Source organism: Rattus norvegicus, chromosome 6 (genome assembly GCF_036323735.1).
Source record: "Rattus norvegicus strain BN/NHsdMcwi chromosome 6, GRCr8, whole genome shotgun sequence".
Classification (NCBI taxonomy): Eukaryota; Metazoa; Chordata; class Mammalia; order Rodentia; family Muridae; genus Rattus; species Rattus norvegicus.
Window position 1 is genome coordinate 105,838,534 of NC_086024.1, and position 25,453 is coordinate 105,863,986.

At 42.7% G+C, this 25,453-nt stretch overlaps 1 protein-coding gene across 3 annotated transcripts in view; it reads left to right on the forward strand.

Moving 5' to 3' along the window:
- Positions 1–9,397: 9,397 nt before the first annotated feature.
- The window catches only part of Exd2 (exonuclease 3'-5' domain containing 2), a 33,850-nt gene continuing 17,794 nt past the window's right edge, over positions 9,398–25,453 (forward strand). Inside the window, exons 1-4 of one of the 3 annotated variants that reach the window (XM_039112511.2) lie at positions 9,398–9,840; positions 16,670–16,779; positions 20,782–21,240; positions 24,499–24,755. In XM_039112511.2, the coding sequence (XP_038968439.1) occupies positions 20,827–21,240; positions 24,499–24,755 (671 nt within the window). In that variant the 5' untranslated portion in view covers positions 9,398–9,840; positions 16,670–16,779; positions 20,782–20,826. The remainder of the gene's footprint in view (positions 9,841–16,669; positions 16,780–20,781; positions 21,241–24,498; positions 24,756–25,453) is intronic. The other 2 variants (XM_006240286.4, NM_001108715.1) reach the window with 2 other exon arrangements.

Sequence of the window (25,453 nt, forward strand, 5' to 3'; positions counted from 1 at the left end):
CATTTTGAACTCTTTGGCCTTACAATTTCTTGGGAAATGACCAAATCGTCTACAGTTAAAACATCAAGCATTTTGATTGCTGATAGCTCTAGCCACCATTTGCCCTGTGATATTTGCATTATACTCCTGAGAAACTATACCAGTGGTCTCCCTTATGCATTCATCTATAGGGCTCTACATGCTTTCAATGGTCTAATTACTCTCTTACATTCTGTGTTTACATCCCCAAAAGCCAATGTTTCTATCAATGGCTGTCTAGTTTCTGAGTCTGATAGGGTTCTATAAACAGCTGAACTTAACCTCTGTAAGAATTCTCTAAAGGAATTCTCCAGAATCCTATTTTAGTAAAGAGGTAGATTTTCCTCCTCAGGTTCTGCAACCAGACCCCAAGCTCTTAAAGTTGCAACAAAACATTGTTCAATTACACCCTCAGATCTGATTTGGTCCTGTAAGTCAGCATAACATCCTTCACCAAGCAGCTGTTCTTTAATAAGTTATTCCACTTGCGAAATTACAAGGGCGGGTTCTGTAGTTTCATGCCTTCACCACCACAACCACAGTAATTGTTGACCAGCTGACACCAACCCCTTCCCATCTTGTGGGATCACCTCATGCTCTGGCCTAGTTATTTAGTGTTTCATTAATATAGGAAGAATGTAAATGATACAAAACAACAGATTCTTCAAAATGCTTTAAATCTAGCATTTCTATCAGTCACCAGGTCAGCTCAGTGGCAGGAATAGCATCAGTAGCAGGCACATGCTGCAGAGACACTGGGAAGGATGAAGGTGCCTCGGGAGGCCCAAGCAAAGCCTGTGATAATGCACTCACTTATACATTACCAGTTTGTACCTGTGCTGCCTCCTGCTCTTCCCAGCCCCTTGTCTCACCGAGGCATTTGGGCACCTGGTAGTGAAAGCATGGGGAGCAGGGCAGGGCGGCACTTTCCCTTCCACTCTATTTCTTTCTCCTTTTCATCATGGGGTACATTCCCAGTCTCATTTACCAAGTCTAAACATTGTTCTTGCCCTGACTTTTTGCTTTCCGAGCATTTCAACTTCTAGTCAAAATCTCTATGTGCATAAGCAAGTCTGCAATCCTTTCTAGCAGAAGAGAATAGAGTGAAACTTCTGAGTTTTCTGCCTTCTCTCCAAACTTTAGAATAGCATGTGAACATACAAAGCAAAACCAAAAATCCCCCTCCATGAACATAGAGTGGAAACTACCGCAACTGTAGCTGCAATTTACCAATTTCCTTCAGTAACATTGCTCACCCCTCATAATCTACAGTTCCCTCTACCACATTAGAAGCAGAATTACTCATTATGCCTAAGGCACTTTGGGTGTCACCGGTAGGCGTAAGTGTTTTGAAACCTCCTCTTAAGCTCTCCTCTAGCCCACCACAGAGCAGAGGTAGTGGAAGAGAAAAGTTATTAGGATGTGGGGAAGTGGACCTGCTCAGCAGTCTTTCTCTGGATTGAGCTCCATCTCCTTGGGCAGCTGTTCGGTCCCAGAGCAAACACCAAACGGGACTCAGCAGGTGCAGACCAGTCCTCTAGGCAGGCAGAAAACAGGCTCGAACCAGTAGGCACAGTACACTACTGTCAGCAAATAGACACCAGGCAGCTGTACTTCAATCCTGAAGAAACCACCAGGCTGGCCACTGACCTGAGGTCAGGGCACAGAGGTGACAAGCTACTGAGGGAACCTCACGAGCAGTTCTTGGGTGAGCTTCTCTCCATGGCAGCTTTATCACAGGTTGAGCTCAACCACGCTATGTAAGGAGAACCAATACATGCAGTGTCTTTACTGAAGGATGGCGAGGTGGAGCAAACCAAAGCTCAGTGCTCATCTCCCACAGTCTGTGGGGTCAGATTGATACTCCTTCATCAAGAGTCCTTTCACTGTCTGCTATATCCAAACAGCCTTTCACCTGTGTCTGCTTCAGGAAAAGTCTTTCACATGTTTGCGTTAGGAAGACGTCCTTTCATCTCTATGCCTGAGCAAATCGTTTGGTAAAATATACGTTTTAAAGAACTAGAAGTTTCCACTTCATACCCCCCTTTTCTTTAAAAATTGTCCTTTTCCCTATCATTAGCAATCTACACACAATGGCAATTATTGTAAGAACCATCACATTTTCAAAAAATGCCATTATGTAGACTCTACTCAAATAATTAACAAAACCTTACCTTTCTATCAATACACAACACTTCAAAACAATTTAAATCTATTTTTTTACACATACACACCATACACACATACACCACACACCACATACACACATACACACACACACCACACACACATATACACATATACCACACACCACACACACATATACACATATACCACACACCACACGCACACACATACACATACACAGATACACACCACACATACACATACCACACACACAGATACACACCACACACATACACACACATATATATACACACACCACACACACACACACATATACTTTCCCTCTTTTTTTTTTTTTTTTTTGGTTCTTTTTTTTCGGAGCTGGGGATCGAACCCAGGGCCTTGCGCTTCCTAGGCAAGCGCTCTACCACTGAGCTAAATCCCCAACCCCAATTTAAATTTTCTATTGAAAAAAACTTAAGTTGCTATCAATATGTAATGATAAAACAAAAATCTGAAAATTCTAAAAACATAAGGAAACAAAATACTTTAAAGTTCTAATACACAACTATTCCAACAAAATGACTTTAAATGTCTATCAAGGTCTGATCATAACCAATAATAACCTTCCATCCTAGATAACAATTAGAACACATCAAATGACCAAACCTATGTACCACACTTTAAGGGAATAGGGCGACGATCCTCAGAAAACTGCTTCCTGCTGAAACGGGGTGAAGAATTCCTGTATGGGCCCCAGGGAGAAAAACAATGGTTAGTTTGAGAAAAGGTAGCTGAAGCATTTGTTGCCCAATCTGTCTGTCTAGTTTCTGTGCTAGCCCTTTTGAAGTTGGTTTGCATGCACAGTTAGGAGAATCAGAAACTGACACAGTCTGTGAGTCACCTGGGCTGTTTGCTTTGTGGAGACACTGTCTCAGCTCACAAGAGGTTTTCCCTAATCAGATCTAAACGTTAAAAGCTTCTGTTGGTAGCCGTATTTTTCAATCTCTGTAGATGCATAAGCATAACCACATCCCATAATACAATTACCAGGTTCCCTTCTCATGTCTACACATCCTTACATTGGTTGGCCTTGTTCCTCAGTTTTTTCAATAACCTCTCTCGGGTGCTGTTGTTCCATTTTCACCAACATTAAGAATATTGAGGGCAGTTCCCGTAGATGTCACCAACAGGCAGCCTAGCCATAAGCTTAGTGCCACCTTGGATCAGCTTCCACTAATGGCTGTGTGGTCCTCGGGGTTTGTTGTTTTCCTCACCACAGGTCTGGCTAGCTGTGGCCCAGTGCTGTTTTCTGTAAGCGTATCAAGAATCATGAGCAGCTTTAGGAAGAAAAACTTTGGTTGCCACATCCTCAATTTAGGCTTTAATGCCAAAAACATTCTACAGGAAAAAAAGGAAAGAAATAGAAAGAAATCTTCCCCTGACGATAGGAATTCTTTCGAAGTTACAGACCTCGAACACATTCTAAAACAGCGTTTGAGGTGGCTGAAAGCTCTTGCCCTGTGACTCCCTTTCACACAGACAAATGAAATTGTGGTGGCTCTCCTGGATCTGAAGATGCCAAGCTTAAATTTGAAGGGACCACAGTGTCATCCACCCAGCTGTGGACGAGCACTTGCCATCAGACTCTGGGGTGAGAGTCATAGCTGAGCCGGGCAGACACTCTGTCTCCTCTGCTTTCACACTTGCAGTCCACATCATTGCCCAGTGAAAGTGTGGAAGGAGCAGCCCGGCTCCGATGATGAAGAGGAGTCAATGAGCAAACTTTCATGTGTTCTGTGAATGGTGGAGAGTGTATGCATCGTTTACCTGCATTCCTTATGACCATGCACATAGGAAGGCCCTGATGCAGAAAATTATTCATCCAGCATCTGAGGAAAATCAGGAGCATCTGGGTAAAATCACGAGGTGTACCCAACTGGTCCCTACAGATCTGTATCTTTTGTGGTTAAATTGTTTGTTGGACTTTATAACCCAGATAACTAGTGAATCTTCCCTTTATTTTTTTTCTGGAGCACTCTAATCCCCAGCATGGTAGAATTTTTTGTGTTACCATAATCTCTAACCCATGATTATCAGAATCAGCCAACAGAATGCTATCCATAGAACGGTAAATGAGAGATCGAGGAAATTACTTACGAATAATTGCAAATGGTTGTTACACAAAAATATGACAAAGCTGGACTATTTAACATTCCTTTTGGAAGTCCTTTCCAGTTGTATCTCTTTATTGGAAGACATGACTGTCTTTTTTCTCCTCAAAGAGACAGAGAGATGCCAAGAAGATGAAGATGAACCAGATCCATGTAGATCTTTCTCCATCTCCTATCTCTCTCTATTCATGTTCTCGTTCTCTCTCTCTCTCTCTCTCTCTCTCTCTCTCTCTCTCTCTCTCTCTCAGCTCTATATTCTCTAGAATCAACACACCTCTTATTTTGAACTCTGAATCTTTTAACCTTACAGTTTCTTTGGAAATGACCAAATTGACCGCAATTAAAACATCAAGCATTTTGATTCCTGATATCTCTAGCCACCATTTGCCCTATGATATCGGCATTATACTCCTGAGAACCAATGCCAGTGGTTTCCCTTATCCATTCATCTATAGGGGCTCTACATGCTTTCAATGGTCTAACTGCACTCTTACATTCTGTGTTTGCATCCCTAAAGGCCAATATTTGTATCAACGACTGTCTGGTTTCAGGGTCTGATATGGTTCTATTTCATAGCTGAACTCAACCTCTTTAAGAATTCTCTAAGATTCTCCAGAATACTACTTTGTAAAATTGGTAGATTTCCCCCCATGTTCTGCAACCAAATCCCAAGCTCTTAAAGCAGCAACACACCATTGTTCAACTACCCCGTCAGATCTGATTTATTCCCATAAGACAGCATAATGCCCATCACCAAGCAGCTGGTCTTTAGTAACAGTTATTCCACTTGTTAATTACAAGGGCTGGTTCTGTAGCTTCGTGCCTCTGCCTCGACAACCATTGTAATTGTTGACCAGCTGACACCAACCCCTTCACATCTTGTGGGATCACCTTCTGCTGTGGCCTAGTTTCTAGATTTTTTTTGACATGGGAAGGGTCTAATTGATACAAAAAAATAGATTGTTTAAAATGCTTTAAATCTCGAATTTCTTTAAGTCACCTGATCAGTTCATTATAGACAGGAATAGCATCAGTAGCAGGCACATGCTGCAGAAACACTGGGAAGGATGGAGCCTCTGTAGGCCCAAGCAAAGCCTGTGGTAATGTACTCACTCACACACTAGCCCTTTGTGCCTGTGCTGCCCCTGCTCTTCCCAGCCCCTTGTCTCCCTGAGGCATTTGGGCACCTGGTAGTGAAAGCACGGGGAGCAGGGCAGGGCAACACTTTCCCTTCCAGTCTATTTCTGTCCCCTTTTCATCATGGGGTACATTCCCAGTCTCATTCACCAAGCCTGAACCTTGTTCTCGCCCTGACTTTTTGCCTTCCAAGCATTTCGACTTCTAGTCAAAAACTCTACATGCATAGCCAAGTCTGCAGTCCTTTCTAGCAGAAGAGAATTGAGTGAACCTTCCGAGTTTTCCGCCTTCTCTCCGAACTTTCTGAATGGTATGTGAACATACAAAGCAAAACCAAAAATCCCCCTCCAGGAAAATAGAGTAGGATACTACCCGCAACTGTAGCTGCCATTTTACCAATTTCCTTCAGTTACATTGCTAACACCTAGAATCTACAGTTCCCTCTACCACATTAGAAGCAGAGTTACTCATTATGCCTAAGGCACTTTGGGTGTCACTTGTAGGCATAAATGTTTTGAAACCTCCTCTTAAGCTCTCCTCTAGCCCACCACAGAGCAGATGCAGTAGAAGAGAAAAGTTATTAGGATGTGGGGAAGTGGACCTGCTCAGCAGTCTTTCTCTGGATCGAGTTCCATCTCCTTGGGCAGCTGTTCGGTCCCAGAGCAAACACCAAACAGGACTCAGCAGCTGCAGACCAGTCCTCTAGGCAGGCAGAAAACAGGCTCAAACCAGCAGCCATAGTCCAGTCGTTTCAGGAAGCAGACACCAGGCAGCTGTACTTCAATCCTGAAGAAACCACCAGGCTGGCCACCGACCTGAGGTCAAGCCCCAGAAGTGACAAGCTGCTGCAGGACCCTCACGAGCAGTTCTTGGTCGAGCTTCTCTCCATGGCAGCTTTATCACAGGTTGATCTCAACAGCGCTATGTAAGGCGAACCAATACATGCGGTGTCTTTACTGAAGAATGGCGAGGTGGAGCAAACCAAAGCTCATCTACCACAGTCTGAGGGGTAAGATTTATACTCCTCCATCAGGAGTCCTTTCACCTGTCTGCTATATCCAAACATCCTTTCACCTGTGTCTGCTTCAGGAAAAGTCTCTGACGTGTTTGCATTAGCAAGACATCCTTTCACCTGTGTACTCCAGCAAACACCATTTGGCAAAATTAACTCTCCAAAGAACTAGAAGTTTCCAGTTCAACTCGGTTTCTCTGTGTAGCCCTGGTTGTACTGGAACTCGCTGCGTGGATTTGACTGGCCTAGAATTCAGAGCTCCACCTTCCTCTTCTTCCAGTGTGTTGAGATTAAAGGTGTGTGCCACTGCTGGCTGGCTGACTTTTGTTTTTATTCTCCTTTGAAACAGAGTCTTACTTCTGGCTGATCTGGGACTTTCTGATCCTCCTGCCTGAGCCTTCTAAGTGCTGGTATTGATGGCATGTGCCACCATTCCCAGCTCAAGCTTGCTTGTGCCTGTCCCCTGTATAGATGACAAGTCTGCTAAATTGGTTCTCATTATCCTCTTGTTTTCTAGCTTTCAGACGGTCAGTGGTTTGATCTCCTGTTCTTTGAAAGGCTGAGTTTACATCAGACAGCTACCCAGATCATGTGTGAGGGCAGAACTCTGAATCACAAGGTCTGCAGCAACCAGCAGCATGGTCAGGATTTGGGCAATGAGTTAGCATCCCTCCATTTTACTGAGACTTCCATTTAAAGACAAGCCAGAGGAAACCATATCAACTATAGAGAAAGCTAGTTTCTTTGTTAATCCAGCAGCAGCTGCACCCTCTTCATAATGACCTCCTGGCTGGCCCAGTGGGTTAACAGTACTTGTCGTGAAAACACAAAGTTTTGAATGTAAATTCCTAGCCACTGTGTGGCTGCATGGACAACCCCAGTACTGTGAGAGGTTGAGACAAAAATCACTGGAGTGCAGCTTGGTAGCCAGAGAAAGATTTGAGGACTGGAGTTTCATAAACTTATGAGCTTTAGCCACCCCACCTTAAAGTTTTACATATTTAATGTACTTTGTAGGGGCATGGTTTGGGATAAAGTCTTGCTTATGTAACCCTGGCTCATCTGGAACTTGATATATAAATCAGAGTGGCCTTGAATTTGTAGCAATACTCCTGCTTCAGTCTCCCCAGTGCTGGGATTATGGGTATATACCACAATATTTGTCCTCTCCCTCCCCTCCCCCACCGCTCTCCCCCTCTGTGAGTGTGTTTAAACAGGACCTCTCTCACAGAGCTGAGGCTGGCTGCTGACCTTGGTCTCCTTGCCTCCATCTCCCAAGAGCTGGAATTACAGGCTTGTGCCCTCGCCACCCAGCTTCAGTCTGTCACCCTCAACTCTCTTGTGTGGTGCTACATCTCTGTAGCCTACATGTCGTCTGTCCATTCTTTGCCCTTCAGCTCCAGCAGATCCAGAACTAGCCTTGTGCAGCCTTCTTGCAAAGCTGCTTTCAGAATTCTTGATCTATTTCAACTCTTCCAAAGAATCCACTAGAACCATAAACTTTTCTCTTTTCCTAACAACTCTCTTCTACAGATATACTCTCCTTCCAAGAACTTTAGACCCTTGCTGATTCTTTTCTGATTTCCCAAGTCTGTATTCCTTCCTTTCTTCCCTCCCTCCCTCCCTCCCTCCCTCTCTTTCTTTCTTTCTTTTAAACCAAGTCTCTAATGTCAGCCACACTAGTCTCAAACTCACCACTTGCATGGTCCACGGCCTTGAACTTCTGGTCTTCAGGCTTCCCCCTCCCAAGTGCTGGGGTTATAGGCATGTGCCACTTACTTTGTATAAGGCCTTAGAATTTCTTGTCTCCTGTCATCTTCAGGTCAATGCCCTCGTGACTTCCTCCAAAACCAAGAGATTTCAGATTTAACCTGATTGTTCAGTGACTTATCCTTTTGTGTGGTGTGTGAGAATAGCACCATGTCTAAGAGGTATTCATGGAGTTCTAAAATTATTATAGGCATTTCCCCCAAATTTCTATATTTTCATAAGAAGATATCCTCTCACTTCTAATGTTGTGTGTGTGTGCTCACGTGCTTCTGGATGTCTCCAACTAGCTTCTAAGCTTCTTTTTTTTTAATATTTTATTTATTTATTATTTATTATATATGAGTACACTGTAGCTATCTTCAGACACACCAGAAGAAGGCATCAGATCCCATTACAGATGGTTGTGAGCCACCATGTGGTTGCTGGGATTTGAACTCAGGACCTCAGGAAGAGCAGTCGGTGCTCTTCACCACTGAGCCATCTCTCCAGCCCCTGCTTCTAAGCTTCTTGACTGGACAGAAATTTATAGAAAAAACTCCTCTTCCTCCTTCTTCTTGAGATAGGGTCTCATGTAACCCAGACTTGCCTCAAATTTATCATTGTAGCCTGAGGTCTATCTCCACCACTGCATAAACTGGGTGTGGTGGCCCAAGCCTGCCTATAATCCTAGCACTTGGGAGATGGAAGCTGGAAGATCAGGAATCCAAGGTCACCCTTATATTATATATAAGGTATATATTGAGAGTTTGGGGCCAGATCGTGCTACACAACAGCCTGCTTTAACCCCCTTTAAAAAAATCAATCCGATATGAATGGTTTCATATACAGACAATCCTGTGGTTTGTTATAAATGAGGATATAGGGGCCAAGAGAAATGACTTCGCAGTTAAGAGCACTGACTTGCTCTTCCAGAGAACCCAAGTTCAATTACCAATCTCCACATAACTTGCAACCTTTTATAATTTCGGTTCCAGGGGCTCAACGCCCTCTTCTGGCATCTTTAGGCATGCAGTTAGTGCACAGACATATAATGGAGGCAACCGGGAGTGTGGGGGATAGGGAGGGAGGGGGAAGAAGGAGGAGGGAGACAGAGGAAAGAAAGGGGAAGGGGGGGAGGGTAAGTTATTAATGGCCATAATATATAATGAAGAGCGCATTCTATAAACAGTTTCTTTATTTTCTCGCTCGAATATAAGAAAATTAATGTAATAGAGAAACGCTATCCGGGTTAAAAGAGAAAATGATATGTCTTATGTTGCATTTGTGAGTGAAAGTTCAGTAGGCTTCTTCCTTCAAAGCCAAAACCAGAAGACCAAGCGCCATCTCAGAAAACAGCACTTTTCCGAAGTCATTAAGTCTTCATAATTTCAACCCATCTTTTAACCGAGAACCTGGGGAGGTAACGGCTGTCCTAGCGGCTTCCGTACAAAATGGCGCGGCCCACAGGCACACACCACGGGGGTTATATCCTCCTGGCCAGCCACTGGGCCGGAAGTGGCTACGGCTTTTATGCATCCGGGTGGGTGCGTCCTGGCCGCCGCGGGGGTTCCAGCTTGTCAGCGTGGGGTGCCGCAGGTGTTCGGTGGAGGCTGGAGGCCGCAGGTAAGTGAAGCTTGGGTTAGCAAAGTCTTCTCCGGGATTGTTTGCCGGGCAGAGGGGTTTCCAGCGTGGCTCGAGAGGGTCGTGATGCTGAAGGTACCACTTTGCGCGTGGGCGACTGTTGGGCTGCTGTGGTGCCCAGGCGTTGTTGGCACTGCCCCTCTTCCCGCCCTGAGGCGCGGCCTCCTGGCCCCTCACTCGGTGTGGGCGGTTGAGCCCTCGGGTTCGAGGAGAACTCGCCCCGCCATTGGTCCCCAAGCCTTCCCGGGCCGCCCCTTTCCAGGCGCCGGTCTTCTCGTCAGGAGCTTCCACCCACCAGCCCTTCAAGGCTTCCTGACCTAGTCAGTTAAAAAGCAGCCCCCGCCTCGGTTCCTCCGGGTTTCGGGGACCCGCCCCACCCGGGTGCCTGCGGGGACACACCGCTTGCTGCCCAGCGATTTGCTGGGAACCGTCTCTGGCTTTGGCTTTTCACAGCCACAAGGCAAATCAAACTAGAACTTTAAATCTTATTTATTAAAAATGGACATCTGTTCATCAAAATTCAAACAACTCAAGTTTTTATAAGCTTTTGATACACGATTGGACGCGAATTCTCTTATGTAACCCTTCCTTGGAAACACAAAAACTGTTTTGTTTTTAGTAACTTTTTTTTTAGACGGGAGTAGTGGGAGGGCCTCTCACTATGTATCCCTTTCTTGCCTGGAACTCAAGAGATCTGTTAGCCTCTGCTAAGAGCTGGGATTAAAAACGTGTACCGCCACACCCGTCAAGATTTGTTTTTGTTTATGTGTGTGCGTTATCTGGAGCCAGAGTTATGAGCTGTCTGATGGGAGTGCCAGGAGCTGAATTTGCGTCCTCTGGAAAAGCAGCTGGTGCTATTGATTTATTGAAAATACGTCTTTTTCTCCTCACATAATATATTCTGACTGTGGTATCCACTTCCTCTACTCCTTTCAATTCTTCCCCACCTCCCTTCCCATCCGAATTTACTCCCTTTCTGTCTCATTAGAAAGCAAACAGGCTTCTAAGGGATTATAATAAAATAGAGCAAAATAAAATAAAAGATAAAACAAAATCATCAAATCAAAATTGGACAAGACAGAGGACAAAGACAACAAGGGAAGGCATAAGAGTCAGAGACCTACTTGTTTGAATACTAAGGAATCCCCTAAAACACTAAATGGAAGATGCAACATAGCAGAGGACCTGTTGAACACCTGCGCAGGCCCTGTGCTTGAAGCCTCAGTCTCTTGAGTTCATAGGAGTTTTGTTCAGTTCATTTAGAAGGCCTTGTTTTTCAGTGTCCCTCATCCCTCTGACTCTTACACTGTGTCCACCTCCTCTAGGGGGGTGGGGAGAGTGTCCCTAAGCCCCCGAGGGGAAGGATTTGATGGAGACACCACATTTACACCTGAGTGTTCCAAGGTCTGGCTGTGGGTCTCTGTTGATATTCTGCTACAGGAGAGAGCTCTGGTGCTGGCTGAACAAGGCCCTGATGTATGAATATAGCAGTATGTCCATTAAGAGCCATTTTATTGCCTCCTCCTTTACAAACAGTAGTACATGTTTTTACCCAGGTCCGTGGGTTACCTAGTTTCTGGCTCTTGGTCACCACAAGCAATGTTGGGAATAGGTTCCATCTCATAGAGGAGGCTTTAAGTCACCTCAGAGTTTGGCCGGTGCCCTGGCATATTCTGGAGGCAGGACATTGATGTAGATGAGGAGTTGTGGCTGGCTTGGTGTTTCTCTTTTGGTAGCATGCAGAGTACCTTCCTTCGTACCAAAGACACCAGACCGTGGGAGTGAGGGCTCTATATAGGTGCTAGCTTGTTTCTCCAGGTTCAGTGGGTTCAGCAGTGGGGTTTGGTTGTTGGTTTGTGGAGAACAACCCATAGTCTTGGCCACAGACTTAGTTGTTGGGGTAGGGGGGAGGGTGAGACGTCTTTGGCCAACATTCAATTAGGTGTGTAACCCAGTCCTAGTACTGGAAGCTTCAGATGACAAGAATCTGGCTAGGACTCTGTCTCCCCCATTATTTGGGTCCCCCATTATATTTAATCATCTTTATTTTAGGAAGCCTCTACTGTATTAGGTTTCCATACTATCCCTCAAATGGCCCTTAATTTTAGATGTATCTTCCATATTCCCTCCCTCTTCCCACTTGATTCTCCTGTCCCAGTCCCCACCTCATCCATTATAACTATTCTGTTTTCTTTTCCTAGAAAGCTCTACCTGTCCCCCTTAACTTCTCAACTCTATACCTAATCTTAGTGGTTCTATGGATTGTAGCTCGGTGATCATTGACAAATAATATCTGTGTATAAGTGAATACATGCCATATGCAAGTGCTAACGGAATGAATTATATACAATAATGGATTTTATTATATTTTCATACGTATCTACTGCATATTCATTTGTATTGTAATGATAAAAGAGATAGCTACTAAAACATTTTGATAATTATCTAAATTAAAAGATATAGTAAAAAAGTTTAATATAGAGAAATTATTAAATTTGGTCAAGTTTAAGTTGTTTTCAAAACATACTTTAAAAATACTTATTTTAATTGTAGTCCATATACAGGGTCTTAAAAAATTATGTAAAATATGTAAACAAAACAACCTCTTTGAATACTCTCTTACCATCTGTATCTTTACTTTTAAAAAAAGTTTTTTGTTGTTTTTTTTAAGATTTACTTATTATATATAAGTACACAGTAGCTATCTTCAGACACACCAGAAGATGGCATCCAATCCCATTACAGATGGTTGTGAACCACCATGTGGTTGTTGGGAATTGAACTCAGGACTTCTGGAAGAGCAGTCAGTGCTTTTAACCTCTGAGACATCTCTCCAGCTCATGGGTTTTTTGTTTTGTTTTATTTTGCTTTCTTTTGTTTTTGAGACAAGGTCTCACTATATAGTCCTGGATGGCATGGAACTTACAATGTCTCTGCCTCCTGGGAAAAGGCCTGAACCACCATGCCTAGCTGGTGTGTGTTTGTTTCTGTTTTGTTGTTGTTGTTGTTTTTTATTCTTTTGCATATATACCTTGGTGTGTGGGCATGCACGAGAAAGAGAGACAGAGAGAGAGACAGAGAGAGAGACAGAGAGAGAGAGAGAGAGAGAGAGAGAGAGAGAGAGAGAGAGAGAAAACATACATGTCCAAGCACCCAAGCTCAGAGGACAGAAGAGACCACATGATCTCCAGGAGCTGGAGTTACATGCTGTTGTAAGGTGCCCAGTGTAAATGATAGAAATTGAACTTGGATCCTTTGAAAGACAGCAAGACACACACACACACACACACACACACACACACACACACATACACACACATACATACATATATATAAAAAGCCAGAAGAGGGTGTATTGGATCCCTTGGAATTGGAGTTATAGGTGCTGGAAATCGAACCAGGATTCTTTTGGAAGAGCTGCCAGTTCTCTTAACCACTGAACCATCTCTCCAACCCAGGCAGCAAGTTTCTTAAGTGCTGAGTGATTTTTTTTTCCAGTCCTGTTTTAAATTCTTTTGTTGTTGTTGTTGTTTGTTTATTTTTTTGAATAGGGTGTTTTGTGTAACAGCTTTAGCTGTCCTGGAACCTCGAACTCAGAGATCTACCTGCTTCTACCTCCCAAGTTCTGGGAAAAAATGCTTCTAATTTTTTTTTAAATTCAAAACCACACATTTATTGCTGGAATTGGCAGCGCATACCTTCAATCCCAGCAATGGGGAGGCAGAAGCATGTGGGTCTCTCAGTTCCAGGGCAGCTGGTGCTGCATAGTGGGATCCTCAGGTGGCAGGCTAGTGAGAGAGCTCTGCTTTTCTGGAGGATCCACACTGAATTCCTAGCACCCATGTGGTCATCTGTAACTCCAGTCCTCATCCGGCCTCCTCAGATGCTGTGTACATATTGTTGTTTTTCTTGGTGGTTTTTGAGACAGGATCTCCTCTGTGTCTCTCCTGCTGCCTTGGCACTCACTGTGTAGACCAGGCTGGCCTTCAACTTCAGAGATCTCTGCCTCTGCTTCCTGAGCGCTGGAAATATAGAAATATGTCACCATGCCCAGCCTCCATTTATCTGTTTGTAAGAGTTTATATGAAGGGGGGGTTGGATCTGGGAAGAGATGAAGTTGGGGGGGGGGTGAGTAGCATTAAAGCACATTATATAAACTTCTCTAAGAACTAATAAAAAAGTGAAAAAAATCCTATTAGACTTACAAATGTGTACTTTTATAAATATGACATATTGTACATACTCTGTAACTTGATTTATTTTTAAAAATGGGTACTAAAATGATTTTGCCCATCTGCAGAGTCAAGCCTACTCTTTCTCCTTGTTCTTTCAACTCCACATCATGCTGACATTCTATAACATGTGAAATTCAGTAGGTTTCTTGTTTTCTACCCTTGCTTACCAGGTGCCCAAAGCATCCTTCTACTTGTCTCTGTGTGCCCATGTGGACATTTTTGGAGCTGGGTCTCTGTAGGTAAAATTGCTGGATAGGAGGCTGTGGATATGGAACTGCCTTCAAATCCTGTGTCAGAATACCTGCTTCTCCTAGGCTTTTGTTTTTTTGTTTTTGTTGTTGTTCATGTGTTTTTGTTTTTTTCAAGACAGGGTTTCTCTGTATAGCCCTGTCTGTCCTGGAACTCATGCTATAGACCAGGTAGGCCTTGAACTCACAGAGATCCACCTGCTTCTGCCTCCTAAGTGCTGGGGTCAAAGGCATGCATCACACCCATGCTGGTGTCACTGTTCTTTGTCAGTCTGAAGGATGAAAAATGATTTCTTAATTCCGTTTTGCTTTATAGTCTCAATCACTAGTGGGATTGAACATCTTTTCATAGTTGGCCATTTGTGTTTTTTTATTGAGAAATACTACTTTGCATTAGACTGATCTTTAATTATTGACTTGTAGTGGTGTTTTATAGAATCTGAATTTGAATCTTATATATATATATTTTCAATATTTATTTTTCACACGATCTCAGCTGAGGCTGGCCTTAAACTCACCATCCTCCTGGCTTTACTGACAGGGCTGTGATTACAGGTTGTAGCCGCGTACATCTTGGTTTACTTTAAGTTCTTATATTTTGAGAGGATTTGTTTTATTTTTAACCATGTATTTGTGTGTTCATGTGTGGGTATTTGCACGAGTGCAGGTATACAAGGAACCCAGAGACATAGGATGCTCTCGAGCTGGATTTACAGGAGACTGTGAGTTGCCAGTCATGCATGCCGGGAACCAAACTTAGGTCTTCTTTCTGCAGGAGCGGTGCAAGCTCTTAGCTGCTGAGCCATCTCTCTAGGGCCTTAACTTATTTTTGAGACAGTTCTCACTATGTAGCTCTGGTTGGTCTGGAACCTGCTATGTAGTGTTGAATTCACAGAAATATGTCTGCCTCTGCCTCCAGAGTAGTGGAATTAAAGGTTTACACTACTATATCTGGCTTTATTTTTAAATTTATTTTGTTTTTAATTGTATGTGTCTGTATATAAGTGCAGATTCTTGGAGAGGACAGAGAGGGGATGGAACCCCTAGAGCTGGAGTTACAGGTGACTATGAGCCACTAGGCATGGGGTTAGAAACTGCACTCAGGTCCTCTGGAAGAGCAACAAGGAGTCTTAACTACCGAGCCAACTCTCTAGCCCCCAGATATGTGTGTTTTAAATATTTACCCTCAACTCACTGATTTTTAAAGTTAAGGTTTATCCTTTAACCAGTTGAATAGTCATAGAAACAAAGTTTTACATTTTATTTTCCTTTATTGGTCTTTGCTGTATTTTCGGTGTGGCTGTTGGGCTCTACCCTAGTAGATCTCAGCTGGGAAATGTTTCCCCCCAGAGACCACTGGGCAACATCCAAAGAATTTAGGTTAACTCAAGTGGCGCTGCCCTTGGCCTCAGTGAGGAGGTGCCAGGGATTGTGCTGTTGAGCATTCTACAGTGCCCTGGATGGCCTTCCCCTGCACGGTTCTGCCAGCCCTAAATGTCTGCGGTGCTGAGGATGAAGCATTCCGTGTACTCTTTAAGACAAAGAAAGCTCTTTCCCCTGTAGTTTATTTATATTATTTTATTTAAGTTATTTTAAATTTATTTATTTACTTTATTTATATAAGTACACTGTGGCTGTCTTCAGACACACCAGAAGAGGCTACAGATGGTTGTGAGCCACCATGTGATTGCTGGGATTTGAACTCAGATCCTCTGGAAGAGCAGTGAGTTCTCTTAACTGCTGAGCTGTGCCCTGTTTATTTTTAAGGATGTTTTAAAGTTGAATGTTTTTACTACTAGACAGTTTCATATATTGATAATAAATTTGCGTCATTTTATCTATTTCTGTTCTCATCCTGTGAGTGCAAGGGCTATGATGTGCTGAGAGAAATTCTTTTGAAATTTTTTTGTTTTTGTTTTGAGACAGATTTCTTTGTTTAGTCCTGGCTATCCTGGAGCTCTCCCTGTAGACCAGGGAGGCCTTGAACTCAAGAGATCCACCTGCCTCTGCCTCTGCCTCTGCCTCTGCCTCTGCCTCTCCCAAGTGCTTATATTAAAGGTGTGAATCAGCATGTCTGACTTTTTTTTTTTTTTAATATAAAGATAGTGTCTCATTGTGTATGCCAGGCAAGCCTTGAACTCTCGGTTCTCCTACCTTGCCTGAGTGCTGGGATTGCAGACTACAGCATCAGGTTTCTTTACTTTCTCTAGAATTGGTGTGTAGTGTATGTTACTGCTTTCTAAACAGTGTTTCTGTAAGTATTTGGACTATTTTTGAACCACTAATCTGAAACTTCATATTTATCATTTATTAATTAATTTTTTATAGACACACAAAATCTCTTTCTGGACTCTGTTATTCTCTGGCCTGTTTTCTATTTGCTGAACTAATACTACAACATCCCTGTCAAACTTGATGTTAATACTTTTTGATATCTGGTAAGGTAAATTCTATGATTATCTTATATTATTGAAAGGCCTACTTCATTTGCTCACATGTTCTTTTACTTTTCAAAATGTTTGCATGTGTGAGTGTGTGTGCGTGTGTGCGTGTGTGTGTGTGTGTGCATGAGTGTGTGTGTGTGCATGAGTGTGTGTGTGTGCATGAGTGTGTGTATGTATGTGTGTGTGAGTGTGTGTGTGCGTGTGAGTGTGTGTGTGAGTGTGTGTATGTGAGTGTGTGTATGTGAGTGTGTGTGTATGTGTGTGTGTGAGTGTGTATGTGTGTATGAGTGTGTGTATGTGAGTGTGTGTGTGTGAGTGTGTGTATGTGTGTGTGAGTGTGTATGTGTGTGTATGAGTGTGTGTATGTGAGTGTGTGTGTGAGTGTGTGTGTGTGTGTATGTGAGTGTGTGTGCATGTGAGTGTGTGCTGCCTGACACAGGTCTGGAAACAGCTCAGGCTCTGGAAGAGCAGGAAGCACTGTTGCTGCTGAGTCACCTCTCCATCTCCATGGCCAGATTTTTTAAGTGGGCTATTTTTAGTCTCTTTTTCAGAATTAATTTTAGAACCGATTTGTCAAAATAGTATTTTAATAGCTTTATTACAGCATAATTCGTACGTCATGCAATTTGTTACCCATTGTATACAAATTGATATTTATATAGTCATAGAATTATGCCACCCTCACCACATTTTAGTTTTAGAACACTTTTATTACGCCCCCCAAACCTGATCTATTTAGAAGTCATTCCCCAGTCCCCAAGTTCTGTATGCCCCATTTGTAGGCAACTCCTCATCTCTTTGTCTTGTCCTTGTGACTGGCTTGTTTTCTTTAACATGTTTCCAAGGTTTGAGCCTAGTAGAACATGTATCAGGACTGTATGGCCGAGTCTTGATAATGACTTTATAGTGTATTTCTTTCTTTAAAAACGTTTAAGTCGTGTTTGTGTGTTTCATGTGTGCACTCCCAAAAATCAGAGAAGAGGGTATTGGATTCCTGTACCTTCTGGAGCTGGAGGTCCAAGCAGTTGTGAACCACCTGATAGGGGTGATGGGAATCAAACTCAGGTCCTCTGAAGGAGCAACAAGTGCTCTTATCCCGAGCATCTCTCCATCCCTAAGGCTGTGTTAACATACCACAGACTGGATGGATTAAAATAATGGAAATCCATTCTCCACAGCTCAGGAAATTAGAGGTGCTGCATAATTAAGGATTAAGGTACTAGGAGGGCTATACTGTCCTCTTGGTGGGGAGTTGGTGATGGGAGAGTCGTCCCTTACCTTCTAGCTTCTAGTGATGAAGACCTGTGGTTTTCCTTTGTTTGCATGGCTTAAGTCTTTGTCTCCATCTTCTCCTGGCGTCCTCCCCATGTGTCTGTCATTTTTGACTCTTGTCTTTCTTTTGCTGTAGGATACCAGTCACACTGGATTAAGGCCTATTTGACACATGGAAGACCCTATTTCCTAATAAGGGCATAGGCACAGGTTCTGGGGTCTAGAACTTCAACGTACCTTTTTAGACAGCTTAACGCACAACCTGTAGCTAAGCTGTTTTATGTGTCTTACCAGTTACTAGGCTTTGTGGTTATTTCCACCTTGGAGCTGTTACAGACAGCACCGCTGTGCACTTTCTGTGGATGTGTTTTCATTCCCTTCCATGTGTGGCTGTAGTGGAACTGCGAGCCCTGTGGAGTCTGTATGCTTAACTGTTGAGACCTGCCAGGCTCTTTCCCAAAGCATCTGGGCCGTTTGGCATTCCCATTGACAGTGTGTGAGTTTCTCATTTCTCCACAATACTGCCAGTTCTTTTTCTCTGCCTTTTTGAGAGCTATGGTAGTGGTTTTGAAGCATTATGTCATTGTGGTTTTGAGTTGCATTTTTCCTAATAGCTAATGATGTTGAAGAATTTTTCATGTGCTATTTGTCCATTGCTCAGCTGTCTTTCAGATCTCTATTCATAGTGTCAAATGAGGTTTTTTAATTGGTTTGTCTTCTAATTATTGAGTTGTAAGAGTTTAAATTCTAAACGCATGACCTTAACAGATACATGTCTTGCAAATATTTTCTCCAATTCTTCAGGGTCTGTTAGGGATGTCTGGGTAGCTAATTTCTTTCCTTTTCTTTCTTTTTTTTTTTTTTTTTTCAGATCTGATTTCTCTGTGTAGCCTTGGCTGTCCTGGAACTTACTCTGTAGACCAGACTGACCTAGAACTTACAGAGATCCATCTGCCTCTGCCTCCAAGTACTGGAACTAAAGGTGTGTACCACCACCACCCAACTGCCAATTTATTACTTGTTTTTTAAAAAGGTTTTAAAAAATGAGGTTTATGTCGAATTTGTGTTTTAGTTTGAACATTTTTAGAAAATAGTTACTGTAATTTGAATGTGGTGTCTCCCAAAGGCCTATGTGGTAAAGGAGTGTTCCCCAGTGTGGCACTCTTGGGAGATGGTGTGACCTGTGGAAGATGGGATCATGTGGGAGTCCTTGGGTCATCTGGGGTATGGAAAGATAATTTGGGAGACCTCGGCTCCTTTACCAACTTCTTTTTTCTTTTCGTTCTTTTTCTTTTTTCTTTTTTTTTTTTTTTTTCCTGAGATAGGTCCGTGTCTGTGGACCTGGCTAGTCTAGAATTTGGTAGGTAACCCAGGCTTCAAACTTGCTGTCCTTTCTCAGACTTATAAATGCTGAGATAACAGGTGTGTGCCTAGCTTCTACAAAGTCTTCTTACTGACTTTAGAGTTTTGTTTGTTGTTTGTTCTAATTCTAGGCTCTGGTCTTCCCTAGATATTCTTCTCTTTGTTCTCTGTATTAGAAACACATGGGCTGTGTGTATCACTTCAGTGATTGACTACTTGCTTCTAACAGATTCCCCAATTCTGAATGGGTCTTAGTTAAGCTGCATGCCTCTGGATTTCCTTTTAATGAGACTCACAGGAACTTGGACTCTGTATCAGTCTTAAGTACAAACTTGGGTGCTGGGAATTAAACTCTGGTCTTCTACAAGACTAACAAACACTCTTACCACTGAGCTGTCTCCAGCCTTGTGCTCTCCCACTCTTTGGAGACAATTCCTACTCTTCCCTTTTCTGCCTCCCAAATGCTGGGATTACAGATGCGTGTCACTACCTTTTTATTTTAGGTTGTACCTAAGACTTTGAATATGCTGGGCAAGCCATCAACCACTGACCTATAACCCAGTCCATAAAATTTTTAAAATCAAGTCCCTGTGTGTGTGTGTGTGTGTGTGTGTGTGTGTGTGTGTGTGTGTGTGTGTGTCTGTGTCTGTGTGTCTGTGTGCGCGCACCTACAATGAGAGAGACAGAGACGGGGGGACACGCACACCAGCACAACTTTTGGAATTCTCCCTTCACCACATAGGTCCAGGGATTGAACTCAGGTTCGTCTTGTCAACAAGTGCTTTCACCTGCCGGGCGGTCTTGCTGGCCTTCACTCTGATTCTACTTTGGATCATTAAGAGAATCCTAGGCAGTTGACAGTGTAGGTGAATTTGTGGAAGCAAGAATGAGACTAGAACTGGAATAACAAAGTATAAAGGTGTGGTAGATGTGGTGCTACACACTGGTCATTTCAGTACTTCAAGGTAGAGACAGGAGGAGCTGGATTTCAGGGTCATCCCTCATTATATAATAAGTTCAAAGTCAGCCTGGACTGCATGAGACCCTGTCTCAAAAAATAAAATAAGGGTTGGGGATTTAGCTCAATGGTAGAGTGCTTGCCTAGCAAGCGCAAGGCCCTGGGTTCGGTCCCCGGCTCCAAAAAAAAATTTAAAAAAAATTTAAAAAATTAAAAAAAATAAAAATAAAATAAAAAGCAAAAGTATAAAAATGGGAAAATTTAAATCTTAACTGTTTTGTGTCAAAATCAGTTTGTTTGTTTTTAAGTTTGTGGGCACAGAGATTTGGACTTTTAGGGGGAAAGGTGTCTGTGTCTAAATTTGTATTCTATTTATAAATATATTTTTGACATTTGTTTTGCAGATTGTGGGTCAGTGAAATGCATTCCTAAACAGTGAAAGGCTAAAGATGTCTAGACAGAATTTACTGGCTTTGACAGTGACCACCCTTTTGGGTGTGGCCATGGGGGGATTTGTCCTGTGGAAAGGCATCCAGCGTAAATGGAGTAAGACAAGCAGAGTGATGCAGCCACAGCTGCAGCCACAACCACAGCAGCAGCAGCAGCCGCAGCCACAGCAGCAACAGCAGCCGCCACAGCAGGAGCAGCAGAAGCAGCAAGTGCCCGGTGCGAGGGAGTGGCCCCCTCCAGAAGATGACCAGTTACCCTTTGGTGCCCTGAGAACACCCAGAGCTTCATGGGAGGAGAGGATACTCCAGGCAGAGGTGGTGACAGTTTCTCAGGAGGCAGAGTGGAATCAAATCCAGCCCTTTCTTAAAAGAGAGTTGGAAGATTTTCCAGTACTTGGAATTGACTGTGAATGGGTGAGTTAAAAGGCATGAGTTAAAAGCTGAAAAAGAATCTCATTAGTTTTCCTGATTTGGGCCAGGGTTGTTTGAGATTAGACTGAGCTCAGAGAATTCCGTTGTTCTCAACTTGTTTGTAAGTATACCTTAGCAGGTGATGCTGATGTCCTCCAGATAGGGGTGACCTTAACGTTGTTATCTGGAGTCAGTGGGCCTTTATGAGTTTCACTTTTACTGAACTGGGCAAGCTAATTCATTAGTTTTTCCAAGCCTTCTTACTTATTTGTAATAGGAATGTAAGGGACCTACTTCTAGTGACAGAATCTAAGTATTCAAGTAGTAATCACTATAAAGCCTTAAAGAACAGTTTTAACTTACAGCAAGTGTTCACCAAATACCAGCTACTAGCTAGGTGTGGTGGTGCACACCTGTGATCTCAGCACCCTGGGATGCCAAGGCCCGAGGATCAGAGCAAGTTCAAGGCTGTGCTGGGCTACATTGTGAATTGAGGCTGACCTGGGCTATAAATATAAAGTAAGACTCAGTCTTAAAAAACTAACAAACAAACAAACAAACAAACAAACAAAACCTACCACCATACTACCTACCTATTTTAGTTTTTGTTTTTAGTTTGTTTTTGAAGGCAGATTCTAGGCTGGCCTTGAACTTGATATGTAGATGAGAGTAACCTTTACCTCCTAAGTACTAGGTTCAGAGGTGTTTACTACCCCACTGCTTTGTTAATACTTTTTTTAAAAAAAGATGATTTATGGATATGTGCGTGCCACCATGTCCTTGTATGCCACACTGTGGGTCAGACCTGGGGGTTCACACATGCTAGTCAAGTGATCTACAGCTGAGCTATATCCCTATCTCTTCTTTTTTTTTCTGTTTTTGAAGTTTGTTTTTCTTAAGTTTGTGTTTTTGTGGTTTGTGTGTTCATATATACACATATGTACATGTGAGTGAGTGTGTGTATGTGTGTGCGTATATATTCATGCCAGTTCATGTGCAGGTCAGAGGACAACTTTGCAGATAGGGAAGGCCTGGTGGCCCTGGCCTTAAGGACTTAGAACCTTGCAGGAGAAGGCATACGACCATTTATTTCTACATGCATGGAGTTGGCCTAACCCTTATGCCAAATTTTTTAGAAATTATTTCTGATGCTTATTGATAATAAAATACTCATTGTTCTAAAAATGTCTTTTTTCAGAGTCTTGTAAAACCATTTTCTCTGAGTGTAGCATTTTAGCTTTGTCATTGTCAAGACTGTATCTCACTGTTTCCTGGTCTCCGTTGTTGCTGTTGAAGGTAATTGCCTCTCTGTTTTATTGATCCTTTGTAGGGAACTTGATTTTTTTCATAACTCTGAAGATGTGCTAAGTTGAGTATAGATTCAGCTTGGGATTCAGAAAGCTGTCTGGATAGGAGAACTTCTTTCTTTATCATTTTGAAATGTTCTTTTAAGATATTTCATGCTATTTATTTTCTTTTGTGGTGAGAAAGACAGACACACACACACACACACAGTTTTTTATTACATAGTTCCAGTTGGCTTGGCACTTGCTATATAGATCAGGTTGTCCTCACACTCAAGACATCGGTCTGCCTACACCTCCCAAGTGTTGGGAATCAAAGGTGTGTTACCACACATGGCACCAGCTTTCTCCTGAGGATATACACAAATGGCTCACTAGGTAAACGAGTGTCTAAAAAGAAATTCTAAGTCTTTGGTGAATTAAATCACCAAATTTAACTGTGCTGTGCTGTGCTGAATAGAAAGGTAGAATTTAAGGGCAAAGTCTCTTACATTTTGTTTTTAGTAGCAATTCTTTGTGGTGTTGACTATTTTCTCTTGGTAACCTTGATTTTCTCAAGTATAATATATTTCTTCTCTAAGAACTTAGGACACTGAAGGTATTTATCATGTCATTTTCTGTGTGTGAGAGCTTGGTCTGTATGTCTCCTCCTCCTGAAAGGTTCTAAGTCCTCTAGACCTTAAGAACCATGCCATCCATAATTCTGTAGGTATTGTGTGAGCCTCAAATACAGGTTAGATCAGGCAGACTTCCTCAACCTCCCCTACTTCTGACGCTGTTGGCAGATGACTCTGTGCTGTGAGTAGCTTGAAGGGTGTGTGCTGTTGGATGCCCAACAGCATCTGCATTCTACCTGCCAGATTCCTGCATTCTCTCTCCTCCTCCTTCCACTGTGATGACCAGAGATTTCTCCAGATTGATGTTTCCCTTCGGGGGTGAAATCGCTCTCCTTTTAGAACTACTGTTATAGACACTAGGTAGTTTAAGTTATAATGCTGTTATCCCTTCATATTTGGTAGTGTTTCACTGATAGACTGAAATTTTCTTTTCCTGAAAAATGAGAAGGAATGTATTGGGTTTCATCTGTTCTGCAGATTGCTTTCAGAATCCTTAAACCCTTAAAAGGAATCCCTTAAAAGAGAAACAAATTTTGTATGTATATTTTTCTGGGATAACATTCTTTCTGCATTTCTCAAACTTATCTATGGCCCCAAAAGATTAAAGATTGATATAAGTATATAGATAATATGCATGGTGATTTTCTTCTCTGAAGATGTAAAGGTCCTACCTTTTTTGATGAACTCCATTTGTGACTTTGTCCGACCAGGATCTGTTATACTGGCTGAGCTGTGCTCTTCACTGATATTTGTTTGCTTTTGAAACAGGGCCCCACTTATATAGCTTTGGCTCAATATGTAGATCAGGCTGGCCTTAAACTCATAGGTTACCCCATATCCCTGCCGGGATTAAAAGCACAGGCCATGCCCAGCCTCTACTTCCTTTTGAAACTTGCCTCTTGAGGCAGTGCTTATGGATAAGGCATATGAGAGCAAGTACTAGCATATGCCATAGAGCATGCATCCGGTTATGGTGCCAGTTGGCACTCTGCTCTTAGCCTTTTTCCTTAGCCTTTTAAACCCAGCATGTTTCCTCTGACTGAAAGTGTGTGTCCCAGGGCTCCTGACTCAGCCGGTCACTATGTGTAGACTGCCTATAATTTCAGGACCTGGAGTTGGCCCTGTGAAGCTTATTCAGACTGCCGCTTTATAAGGCCCCATATCTCTTAGAACAGGCTCTCACTGCATTTAACTTCAAATCCATTCTGCTGCTCCTTTGGTAAGCTAAGGATGTATCTCTTATATTGCTTTATTGTTATTGTTGCTGCTGGTTTTTTTGTTTTAGCCAGAGTTTCCTTTTGTCATGCTGCTGTGTTATGCTCTGTCTTGTTCTTTTACAGGTGAATTTGGAAGGCAAAGCCAGTCCTTTGTCACTCCTACAGATGGCTTCCCCAAGTGGCTTCTGTGCATTGGTTCGCTTGCCCAGGCTGATATATGGAGGCAAAACACTACCCAGAACACTTTTGGACATATTGGCAGATGGCACTATCTTGAAAGTAGGAGTGGGATGCTCAGAAGATGCCAACAAACTTCTACAGGATTATGGCCTCATTGTTAGGGGATGTCTGGACCTCCGCTACCTAGCCATGAAGCAGGGGTACGCTTTGTATGCATGCCAGGATTCCTGTGGGGGCAAGCATTGTTCGTGACCTGTAGTTAACTAGCAATCAATAATGAGCATTTAGAATTCATTAGAAACCTAAAGGCTTTGGAAATGCATATCGAATGTGTGAGGAGACATACCAATGTCTGAGAAAGTTTAGTGGCTAAAATTTCTTTTTTTGATGAAACTCTATAATCTCCTGTAAAGGAGGTTATAAACCAGTGACCCACTAGCTAAGAACTGGGAGCTTTGTTTATTTTTTTCCCATAGAAAATCTGTTTTAAATCCAGAAGACTAGATAAAAGAATCTACTTTTGTGTGACTTTTCAGAAATTACATGACCTGACCTCAGAATCCAGAGTTGTAGGTGGCAACAGTAGGCCAGGTTTGGTCTTTTCCTTTTTGATGTGCATAAATTTTTTTTTCTTTCTTTTTTTCGGAGCTGGGGACCGAACTCAGGGCCTTGAGCTTGTTAGGCAAGCGCTCTACCACTGAGCTAAATCCCCAACCCTGCATACTCAATTTTTAAAAAGATAATTTAATTATTTTTATTTTATGTATATTGGTGTTTTGCCAGTATGTATGTCTGCGCGAGTGTGTCAGATCTTTGGAGTTACATATAGTTGTGAACTGCCAGTAGGTGCTGGGAATTGAACCTAGGTCCTCTGGAAGAGCAGTCAGTGCTCTTAACT